The following is a 12448-nucleotide window of genomic DNA, read 5'->3' as shown; positions in this document are numbered from 1 at the left end:
ACCAGGAGATGTCATTGCATGTGTGGGTGGTGGAACTAATAGGTTGGATAAGGTATAGTGAGCAGGACTAGAGGCCCTACAGTGAAATAAGCCAATAAACACTAACCAGAACAGCAATGGACAAGACATATTGACATTAAGGAGAGGCATGCTTAGTCGAGTGATCAAAAGGGTCCAGTGAGTGGAGAGGTTGGTTTAGGGTCACGGCGATTTAGACAGCTAGCCAGGCCAACCGGTAGCAAGCTAGCATAGGATGGAGTCTGTTGTTAGCCACCTCTTGCGTTCGGTCAGTAGATTAGTGGGGTTCCGTGTGGTAGAGGGGATTAATCCAAATCACACAACAACAACAAAAATAAGAACAATAGATATAGTTATAGAGGCCCGAGAAGAAAACATAATAATAAAAATAAATAAATTGTCCGATTGTCTATTCAGTTAGCAGCCGGTAAGACAGCTAACGGTTAGCGGGCCGCAGATGGGCGTTCAGGTAACGTCGCGACAGAGGAGCCAGCCGGATCTCATTCAGGTAGATAACGTCGGCAGTCCGGTTGTGAAGGCCCGGTGGGGCTCCGCGTAGGCAGTGAAACGGGTCCGGATAGGTGACTGCAGCCCAGGAGTGAATGATGGAACTCAGGAGTGATTGACGGAGCTGGCTAGCACCGGAACAATCGATGTTTGCTCCGGAATCGACGAAAGCCGACTGTCACACGGATAGCAGCTAGCTAGCTGTGAGATCCGGGTATGAATGTCCAGAGAGCAGTTGAAATCCAGGGACATGGAGAGAAAAATTGGTCCGGTATGTTCCGTTCCGAGCCGCGCTGTGCCGTACAAAACTGGCGATAGATTTTCGATAGATTTTCGAGCTAAAGGACAGCCGATGACCACAAACCGTGGTTAGCTTCTGATTAGCTTCTGGATTAGCTTCTGGGCTAGCTCCTGGCTAGCTTCTGGCTAGTTTCTGGCCAGCCTCCTGGAGTTTCTGGCTAGCTTCCTGAAGGATTGCAGATCTGAGGTAAATAATACTTTTTTATAAATATAAATTGGTGAGGCTGGTTGCAGGAGAGTGTTTAGAAGATGAGTTGATGGAAAATAAAAATAAAATGTATGTGAAAAAAGTTGTAAATATATATATATACAGGACACGACAAGACGAGGACAAAAGACGTCTGAACTGCTATGCGATCTTGGAGAAAATGACATGATGGGAAACAGAGGGCTAAATACATGTAGGTTGATTAGGGAAGGAAAACCAGGTGTATATGGGACAAGACAAAACAAATGGACATATGAAAAATGGAGAGGCGATGGCTAGAAAGCCGGTGACGTCGATCGCCGAACGCCGCCCGAACAAGGAGAGGAGCCGACTTTGGCGGAAGTCGTGACACTCTGGCTCTGTCACCTTTCACCGCAGATGAGGAAGTGTTACACAGGGGGATGTTTATTTTAATTTTTATACTAATTAGATTAGATTGCCCGTTTTAAGCCATTCAATGGTTCTTTGCACTTCAGAAAAGTTTTTTCTCTCTTTTTAGTGATAATTAAAATGTAAGGCGGCTCATTAAAATACGATGAGTGAGAGTGTCATTCCAGTTTATGTAATCTGTTGTGTTATACCATTACTTTTTAAATATGACAATGACCAGCAGGGGTGTAACTTTGGTTTTAGAACCTGGCTGTGGGTCTGGGGGTTTTCCCTTATAATTTTTGGGGGCATCTAAAGCTAATTTCCTTCATTTCTACACAATATAATATGACCCTTTTGATGAGCGAGAAAGTTATAGACACACAAATATCATACCCGCCCAAAAAATTATTGTGATGTTGAGAGGTTAGCATGTCTTGGGGGTATGATATTTGTGCATCTATCTTTTTTACTCATCATCATTCATTCAGGATTATCCATAATCATTGTAGCATCCAAATCAATGTAGAAGTGTTTAGAAACATATGCTATTCTTATTTACAATAAGGACTCTGAAATTACACAATACGTTATTTACCATTCATTTCTATTGAGCAAAAAATGATCTGAAACACAACCAAAACAAACAGAAAACGTATCCAACAAATTTGTAGATTCACAAGCTTGATGTAGTCATTGCATGCTATGAGTGTCGGACTAAATACTTAACTTTTTACTACTTTAATACACATACAAGGGAATTTGTCCTAATACTTTTGCTCCCCTGAAATGGGGGTCTGTGTACAAAAGTGCTGTAATTTCGAAACAGTTCACCCGATATGGATAAAAATTCCCTCAAATTAAAGCTGCCAGTCTGCACTTTAACTTCACAGTCATTGTTTGATTTCAAACTTTTGGAGTATAGAGCCAAAAGAAAAAAAAAATGATTCACAGTCCCAATATTTACAGAGGATTCAGCGTTTATACCCAACACACCCCACTCAGCTTTAGAATCTTAGTAAAACATTCGTTATTAGTTTCGAGTCTGTTAGGCCAAGACCAGAGTGACAACCAACTCTATGGCAGAACCTAGGGCCAGGACTGAGCAGCCCAGCAGCTAGGGATTGCCTAAATAGGTATCTCCCCTGATGTGGACATGTTTTCAATACAGACTCCGTTTGTCGTATAGTATTCCATATAAGGCATCCAGACCTTATGGAAGTTGTACAGTATACCCTTAATCTTGTAATAAATCAAATCTAGTGATACATAACTTGACATTTCTGCCATTCATTGTGACGTTGTGGGAGGATAACCAACCTTCCGATTAATGGCAATGCTAGGTTACACAGTTTCTTCTGATAAGAGTCTTCAGTATCAACATTTCCAAGCAAACAAAAACAGGGAGAAGGGTGAATCTGTAAATATGCTGAGATAAAAGAACATACTCTTTGCCAGAATTCAGCCAGCCTTCACAAGAGCATAACATATGCAAATGGGTCCCCTTTTTGTGTTTTACACCTCCAGCAGTGGAATAACATTTCTGAATGCATTATATTCATGTTCACTGGCACATAATACGTTCTATGGATGGTCTTAAACTGCAGTAATTTATGTTTGTGATTATATGAACATGACTCGGCATTCAAGCATATCTGTATCCATTCATCATCATCAATGGTGTCTCCCAGGTCTTTCTCACATTTTTGTTTGACATATTTTGTGTCATGGGGAAAAACCTTTATCAACCCTTGATACAGTTTGGAAATCAACTTTAGAGGTTTGTCAGACTGTCTTAAAATAGTTTCAATCTTTGAAGCTTCTGGCTTGTCCAGTGTTTGCTGCACAGAGAGAATAAAGTGTTGTATCTGCAAAAGTTCACGTCAGCGCCGTCACAGATTGGTCTTCCCTTGTTGCCTGACCCTGGCCTGCTGAGACCCCTGTCACCATCTGATCCTTCTCAGATGAAGCATGACAAAGAATTACCTTGGTGTACATTAGTACATTATATTATCCAAGAATAGAATCAATGGTTCAATAATTGAAACAAGCATTATTCCCAGATCCCAGACTGTAGCCTACCCATCAACTCAAGATTGGAACTTTGCATCATTTCACTGGTTGTTATAATATATTGCAAAATTCACCTGAGCTCTGTAGACTGGTCTTCCCTGGCTGTCTGATCTGCTGGGACAACTGTCCCCATCTGATCCTGCTAAGGCATGATGAGCATAGTGTTGTGGACTGACTGCACCATGACAGTGAAGCCTGTAGAGCTGTTTATACCATGTCAGTGGGAAAGTAGGGAAATAGCTTGGGAAACTGACAGATCAACAACATTACATTGCTGTACTGGCTAATAAAAACTCACATTGTGCTGGTTTCATCGTTTTATTTGGGTCTAGTATGATTGAGGCAAAATTAATAGCTAAAGTTAGTGAAAACTAGCCAAGTTAATTTACTTCTGTTGAAATGGGACAAAACAAAGGCGTCAAAACATTTCCATACACACAACAGCTGTTAGATACTGCTACCTGACAGATAGCTAGAGGCTAGAGCTGAACTGGCTGTGGTAGCTACTAGCTAGCTAGTTCATTCACTTCAGACAGAACTTCAGTCGAGAGGTGATTAAACATGTAATGCATTATCAGGTCAGTTACATGTCATTTTGTGAAAATGGCGCCGGAGGAGATGGCCGCCGTTTTACGGTCTCCTAACCAATTGTGCTATTATGTGGGGTTTTTTGCGATATTTGTAAATTATTTTGTACATAATGTTTCTGCAACTGTATCTTACGGAAGAAAAGAGCTTCTGGATATCAGGACAGCGATCACTCACCTCAGATTAGACAAAAATGTATTCAACAACAACAACAACAACAAGCAGGACTCAAACGACATTCTCCAAACACCCCACAGGGCAGACATCCCAATTATTTGCAAAAGGAAGCGACGCAGAGGACAAAGAGCCGGATGCCTCGTCCAGACCCGCAGAAGGCAACTAGGAAAGCAGCCATTGCCGTCAATATTACTCACCACCGTGAAATAATTGAAAAATAAACTAGACAAGGTAAGATCACGAATATAATATATCCTACCAATGCGACATCAAAAACTGTAATATCCTATGCTTCACGGAATCATGGCTGAATGACGACATGGATATTCAGCTGGCGGGAGACACGCTGCTCCAGCAGGATAGAACAGCAGACTAAGACGAGGGGGAGGTCTGTGCATATTTGTGAATAACAGCTGGTGCACAAAATCTAAGGAAGTCTCTAGATTTTGCTCGCCTGAAGTAGAGTATATTGTGATAAACTGCAGGCCACACTACTTGCCTAGAGAGTTCTCAGCTATACTTTTCGTGGCTGTTTATTTACCACCACGGACAGATGCTGGCACTAAGACCACACTCAGTAAGCTGTATAAGGAAATAAGCAAACAGGAAACCACTCTCCCAGAGGCGGCGCTCCTAGTGGCCAGAGACTTTAATGCAGGGAAACTTAAATCAGTTCTACCAAATCTCTATCAAATCTCTATCTCTATGTTAAATGTGCAACCAGAGGGGGAAAAAATCTAGATCACCTGTACTCCACACACAGAGACGCGTACAAAGCTCTCCCTCGCCCTCCATTTGGTAAATCCGACCACAACTCTATCCTCCTGATTCCTGCTTACAAGCAGGAAGCACCAGTGACTCGGTCTATAAAAAAAATGGTCAGATGAAGCAGATGCTAAACTACAGGACTGCTTTGCTATCACAGACTGGAACATGTTCCGGGATTCTTCCGATGACATTGAGGAATACACCACATCAGTCACTGGCTTTATCAATAAGTGCATTGAGGACGTCGTCCCCACAGTGACTGTACGTACATACCCCAACCAGAAGCCATGGATTACAGGCAACATTCGCACTGAGCTAAAGGGTAGAGCTGCCGCTTTCAAGGTGCGGGACTCTGACCCGGAAGATTACAAGAAATCCGGCTATGCCCTGCTACGAACCATCAAACAGGCAAAGCATCAGTACAGGTCTAAGATTGAATCGTACTACACTGGCTCCGACACTCGTCAGATGTGGCAGGGCTTGCAAACTATTACAGACTACAAAGGGAAGGACAGCCGCGAGCTGCCCAGTGACACGAACCTACCAGATGAGCTAAATCGCTTCTATGCTCGCTTTGAGGCAAGCAACACTGGTGCATGCATGAGAGCATCAGCTGTTCCGGACAACTGTGTGATCACGCTCTCCGTAGCCGACGTGACTAAGACCTTGAAAACAGGTCAACATACACAAGGCTGCCGGGCCAAACGGATTACCAGGACGTGTGCTCCGGGCATGTGCTGACCAACTGGCAGGTGTCTTCACTGACATTTTCAACATGATTGAGTCTGCAATACCAACATGCGTCAAGCAGACCACCATAGTCCCTGTGCCTAAGAACACAAAGGCAACCTGCCTAAATGACTACAGACCCGTAGCACTCACATCCGTAGCCATGAAGTGCTTTGAAAGGCTGGTAATGGCTCACATCAACACCATTATCCCAGAGACCCTAGACCCACTTAATTTGCTTCCCGCCCAAACAGATCCACAGATGATGCCATCTCTATTGCACTCCACACTGCCCTTTCCCACCTGGACAAAAGGAACACCTATGTGAGAATACTGCCTGACAGGCCGCCCCCAGGTGGTGAGGGTAGGTAGCAACACATCTGCCACGCTGATCCTCAACACTGGAGCTCCCCAGGGGTGTGTGCTCAGTCCCCTCCTGTACTCCCTGTTCACCCACGACTGCATGGCCAGGCACGACTCCAACACCATCATTCATTTTGCTGACGACACAACAGTGGTAGGCCTGATCACCGACAATGACGAGATAGTCTATAGGGAGGAGGTCAGAGACCTGGTCGGGTGGTGCCAGAATAACATCCTATCCCTCAATGTAACCAAGACTAAGGAGATGATTGTGGACTACAGGAAAAGGAGCACCGAGCACGTCCCCATTCTCATCGACGGGGCTGTAATGGAGCAGGTTGAGAGCTTCAAATTCCTTGGTGTCCACATCAACAACAAACTAGATTGGTCCAAACACACCAAGACAGTCGTGAAGAGGGCACGACAAAGCCTATTCCCCCTCAGAAAACTAAAAAGATTTGGCATGGGTCCTGAGATACTCAAAAGGTTCTACAGCTGCAACATCGAGAGCATCCTGACCGGTTGCATCACTGCCTGGTACGGCAATTGCTCGGCCTCCGACCGCAAGGCACTTCAGAGGGTAGTCACTTTAACTATACATTCATGTACATACTACCTAAATTTGCCCGACCAACCAGTGCTCCCGCAGATTGGCTAACCCGGGCTATCTGCATTGTGTCCCACCACCAGCCAACCCCTCTTTTTACGCTTCTGCTACTCTCTGTTCATCATATATGCATAGTCACTTTAACGATACCTACATGTACATACTACCTTATTAAGCCTGACTAATAGGTGTCTGTATATAGCCTTGCTACTCTTTTTTCAAATTTATTTTTACTGTTGTTTTATTTCTTTATTTTTTCTTCGCACCATTGGTTAGAGCCTGTAAGTAAGCATTTCACTGTAAGGTCCACAGTAGGGGTGCACCCCTATTTCCTGCGGCTGTTGTATTCGGCACACGTGACAAATAAACTTTGATTTGATTTGATTTGAGTTACACTACTAACTCAGCTCTTAAATACAATTTTTTTCTGTCAAGTCAAACAGTAGTTACCTTGCCAGCTACATCAGTCAAATAAATAGTAGCCAGTTTCTGCTCTGCTTGGTTTGCAACTTGGAGAAAAAGCACACACTCTGTGGTGTCCACGGGGGTCCTGCTTAAAACCACCAAACAGCCTACCTGACTGCTGTGAGGCAAGCACACCTTTGCAGCTTTTTGTATCAAAGTGCAATGAGAAAACTGGGGGGGACAAAAATGCAATTTGAGAATATCGGGGGTTTATGTCCCCCCGTCCCCAGTGAAAGTTGCGCCCCTGATGGCCAGTGACGGTGTCTTGTATGTATAGCTACAAGAAGATGTTTTGAATAAGAGGTGCTGACACAGGCATTTGCAGGCTAACAATAAAATAAATTTCCTAATGTGGTGAGTAGCCTAAGCATAGGACAAGATTGGGCAATGGTAGTCACTGCAGCCTTTGTTAATTTAACTCATGACTGTTTGCAAAACAAATAGACCGATGTGAATAAAGCACACATTGCTTTCTACTGCATAACTACAACGTGTGTGTATGTGAGAAAGAGAAAACAAGAGTGGTGCCTATTAAAACAGCACAAATGGACAGCTTTGCGATCCATTTTGGAGAAAAGTGCTCAACCCAATCCAGCACCGGCAGGTGGAAAGCGTCACTCGCTGGGCAGCACCCAACACTGTACTGCTTGCTGGACTGGTGGGCTAGTACGCCTATGTGTTTGACATGGGCAGGAGCAGGCCTCCGACCCCGAAGGCGAGAGAATGCCCTATTCCTTGCTTGATATGGTTCCCATTCCTTTTTCGACAAATTTAGATTGGTAAACTAATAGAAAATATACATGGAAGACTATTGCAGGCTGCGCTCCAGATAACTTGATATCCAACACAAGGGGTAGAGAGGAGAAGCGGGAGAGAGAAAGGGGAGATGGAAAGAAAGGGAGAGAGACCGAACTCAACTCAAACTCAAACTAACTCCAACCCCCCACAATTGAACATATATCATGAGTGCACCGCTTACAAAACAGATCTGAGAGCTCGTTGTGCAGAATGGGGCCCATATATAAATATCCCATTATCATTTATATCAATAATGAAGCTGAAAAATAGTTTCATTGTTTTTTATTGCAACACAAACTCTTACACCTCTTCTGCAATTGTACTATTTCACCACCAGGGTGAATGGTGAAAATAGCCCACAGTAGGGGTGCACCCCTATTTCCTGCGGCTATGATTGTGTGGCATTGTGTCAACTGAGAACCAGTGGTGGGGGAAATGCTGCCTTCGCAAGAAGCCTCCAAGATTTACCATGATAACTACATGAAACTCCTCAATTAACACCACTTATGGAATTTTAACAATATAATATGACTGACGAGGAAAAATAACCCTGTATGGTTCTTCAAAAGGTTATTTGTAGAACTTTTGAGATTAAGAAATGTTCTTAATAGAGCCATTCTCAATAAAGGTTCTATAAATAACCATTAAAAATAGTTCCTTATAGCACCATAAGGGTTCTTTATCGAACCTACAAAAAATGATTATTTACTGAACAAAAATATAAACGCAACAAGCAACAATTTCAACAATTTTACTGAGTTTCAGTTAATATAAGGAAATCAGTCAATTGAAATAAATAAATTAGGCCCTAATCTATGGATTTCACCCACTGGAGAGTCAGGCCCAGCCAATCAGAATAAGTTGTTCCCCACAAAAGGTCTTTATTACTGACAAAAACACAGCTGTTCGGGTGGCCGGTCTCAGACAATCCTGCAGGTGAAGAAACCGGATGTGGAGGTCCTGGGCTGGCGTGGTTTTGAGGTCGGTTGGGCGTACTGCCAAATTCTCTAAAACGACGTTGGATGTGGCTTATGTTAGGTAAATGAACATTCAATTTTCTGGCAACAGCTCTGGTGGTCATTCCTGCAATCAGCATGCCAATTGTATGCTCCCTCAAAACTGCACATTTTAGAGTGGCCTTTAAATGTCCCCAGCACAAGGTGCATTTGTGTAATGATCATGCTGTTTAATCAGCTTCTTGATATGCCACACATGTCAGGTGGATGGAATATCTTGGCAAAGGAGAAATGCTCACTAACAGGGATGTAAACACATTTGTGCACACAATTTGAGAGAAATAATATTTTTGTGCATACGGAACATTTCTGGGATCTTTTATTTCAGCTCATGACACATGGGACCAACACCTTACATGTTGCGTTCATATTTTGTTCAGTATATATAGCACCAAAAAGGGATCCCCTATGGTTAAAAGCATTTATAACCCTTATTTGGCACTATATGTAACCATTTGTTTTTAATGTGCAGGATGCAATGTGGTTAGAAAATGAACCAACTTGACGTTGCCTTTAAATCATTGCCATGTTTAAACACCTATTCATTATTTTGTCAATGGATAAGTAGCCCAGCAGGTTTTGTTTAGCCCTGTAAATCCCCGTAGCATAGCCTATACATGCACAATTTTACAATTGTTTTCTCTGTAGGCTATACATCAACTTGTGTTTGGTTGGGATTTGAGAATTACCGGTGAGGTATGGGCACTGGAGGCGTTCACATTTCTGCAATATTCAAACGTGTGCGCGCCATCATCGACAACCCTCAACATCCCCCGGTGAGCGTGATCGCGCGGAGAAGAGAGGCGGCGGAGAGAGCGAGAGGGAAAACCAGGAGATAGTATTAAAACCCACGACCATGGGGTCTTGTATGTACAGTGGTGATACGACTAAAGCCCATCTTTTCTCGTCTTCATTCTTCAAAGGACAAGTATCGGTCTCTTTTTCCGGCTATATGTAACAACATGACAGGCGTTTGCAACGAATGCTCCCGTTTTCCTTACATCTCAATTCGTTCGCGGAAGATTCATCAGTGGGGCTCGGCAGCGCTGCTTGTCTCTCATTTGAACCGTTCGGTCTAATGGGAGTCGTATAGCTTCATTATTAACACTCTGACGGTGGTGGTGAATGGCAAATAATGCGTCTAATCCAGTTTTTCCAAGACCATTGTTTTGTGCAATGTGAGCTTGATCGACTCTGCTGTGTCGTTACGTGTTGAGAGGAGGGAGGATCTTCCCCATCATTGTTGAATCACGCTTTGGGCTTAACGCTTCGGTCTTCCGTCATTTGGAAACCATTTGGATGTGATACTAAATAAAGCCAGAAACCTGGACCTGGACCTGGGGAGACAGTGGGCCTGGGGAGACAGTGCAGACCTTTGTGTAATTTGTATAAAAACATTTTTATCTCCATATTTTAGAGACCCCGGAGTGTGCATATCAAAAGCGTAGCTGAAGGACCATTGAAGAAGAAAGGGGGGAGACGAGGAGATTACGAGGTAACGCCAGGGGTGGGGAAAATGCTGCCTTCGCAAGAAGCCTCCAAGATTTACCATGACAACTACATGCGAAATTCACGGGCCATTGGGGTTCTGTGGGCTATTTTCACCATATGTTTGGCCATTATTAACGTGGTGGTGTTCATTCAGCCCTACTGGATTGGGGACAGCGTGAACACCCCACACGCCGGCTACTTCGGCTTGTTCCACTACTGCGTGGGCACTGGGAACTCCAACCGGGAGCTCACCTGCCAAGGAACCTTCGCCGAATTCAGCAGCATCCCTTCGAGCGCATTTAAAGCGGCAACCTTCTTCGTGTTGCTGTCCATGGTGCTGATCTTGGGATGCATCGCCTGCTTCATCCTCTTCTTCTTCTGCAACACCGCCACTGTCTACAAGACCTGCGCTTGGATGCAGCTGTTATGTGGTAAGATATTGGCGTTTGGGTAGCAACCACCATGGATGGAGCAAACATTACTTTCCTCGCTGTTCAACAACACCTGGGTGTGCTGTTGTAGCCTACTGTGTGTGTGTGTGTGTGGTCTTGTTTTACTGGGTACCGGAAATCCCCAAAAGTCCCCACAAGGATAGTAAAACAAGGAAAATTCTCTCTCATGGGGACATTTCCCGAAATCCCTACGAGGACAAAGGCTATTTTAAGATTAGGGGTTAGGTTTGGGGTTAGGGTTACAATTAGAGTGAGGATTACAATTATGGTTAGACATTGTGATTGGGGGTTAGGATTAGGGTAAGGGATAAGGTTAGGGTTAGGGGAAATATGATTTTCAATGGAAAGTAAAACATATGGCTTGTGGGCTGTGTGTGTGAGAGAGAGAGCGAGAGAGAGCGAGAGAGAGAGAGAGAGCGAGATAGAGAGAGTGAAAAACAGAGAAGGGGAAACCCCTTGCCGATTCAAGTTTTAATCTTGATCACTGTGGCCACGTGACATCGGGGATGAAACAAATTGTTATAGTGTAATTATATGAAATTATGCCCATTAACTTCCTTGGAAGTATTGCAACAGCGATCACATGTTCTATGTATGTGACCAAGTGCCCATATAGCCATAGCCCACACAAAGCCTGATTTTAATAGCTGATATTTTTCACAAAGTCTTGGTCAAGTTAATTTAGTTCTCATCATTGGGAACGCACAGCTGAATTCCTGTCGTGGTTTCTTGAATTCCTGTTGTGGTTTCAAACTGGATTTCTGCGTAATTACATGCGTATAACATGGTAATGGCACTGGTGTATATAGCTCTGTCACGACCATGAATCAGACAATTGAATATGATATAATATGATTAGCTTTTTTGACTAGTTTTGAATGGAACCCAGTGAAGGACGTGTAAAACAAAATGGTGATTTGTCTGGATGGTGAGTATTAGCTTTGATATTTCTTGGCGTGATGGGGAGATGGGGAGATGGCATAGGTAGTAGTTCACAGCTGGATGACACTGGGATAGGATATACTGGAACCAAGGCCTTGTTCAAAGGTAGTGCACTATAAAGGGAATAGGATTCCATTTGTGATGCTACATATCAATTGAATGGTAAACTGTGGAGTTCCATCAGCACCTCTGTCACCAGGAATGCAACAGTAGGCAACAGACTCATTTGAACGCACTCCAGCTTTACTGATAGCAGGATGTTTTCATTCAGTGTAATGTTATTCTATGGAATTCTAGAAAAACAAAGGTATACAGTGTCTTCGGAAAGTATTCAGACCCCTTGACTTTTTCCACATATTGTTACGTTACACCCTTATTTTAAAATGGATTAAATAAAAAAAATGTATCAGCAATCTACACACAATACCCCATAATGACAAAGCGAAGGTTTGCTAATTTATTAAAAATAAAAAACAGAAATACCTTACTTGTATAAGTATTCAGACCCTTTGCTATGAGTCTCGAAATTGAGCTAAGATGCTTCCTGTTTCCATTAATCATCCTTGAGATGTTTCTA

General features: G+C 43.3%; 1 protein-coding gene across 3 annotated transcripts in view; it reads left to right on the top strand.

Moving 5' to 3' along the window:
- The first annotated feature begins 9772 nt into the window (after nt 1-9772).
- Nucleotides 9773-12448, top strand: part of lhfpl4a (LHFPL tetraspan subfamily member 4a) — a 74259-nt gene continuing 71583 nt past the window's right edge. For all 3 annotated transcript variants that reach the window (XM_021568541.2, XM_021568540.2, XM_021568543.2), the window contains exon 1: nt 9773-10908. In XM_021568541.2, coding sequence (XP_021424216.1) covers nt 10503-10908 — 406 coding nt within the window. In that variant the 5' untranslated portion in view covers nt 9773-10502. The remainder of the gene's footprint in view (nt 10909-12448) is intronic.

The sequence above is a fragment of the Oncorhynchus mykiss genome, chromosome 17 (genome assembly GCF_013265735.2).
Source record: "Oncorhynchus mykiss isolate Arlee chromosome 17, USDA_OmykA_1.1, whole genome shotgun sequence".
In the NCBI taxonomy this organism is placed as follows: Eukaryota; Metazoa; Chordata; class Actinopteri; order Salmoniformes; family Salmonidae; genus Oncorhynchus; species Oncorhynchus mykiss.
This window is presented reverse-complemented; position numbering and strand designations above follow the sequence as displayed.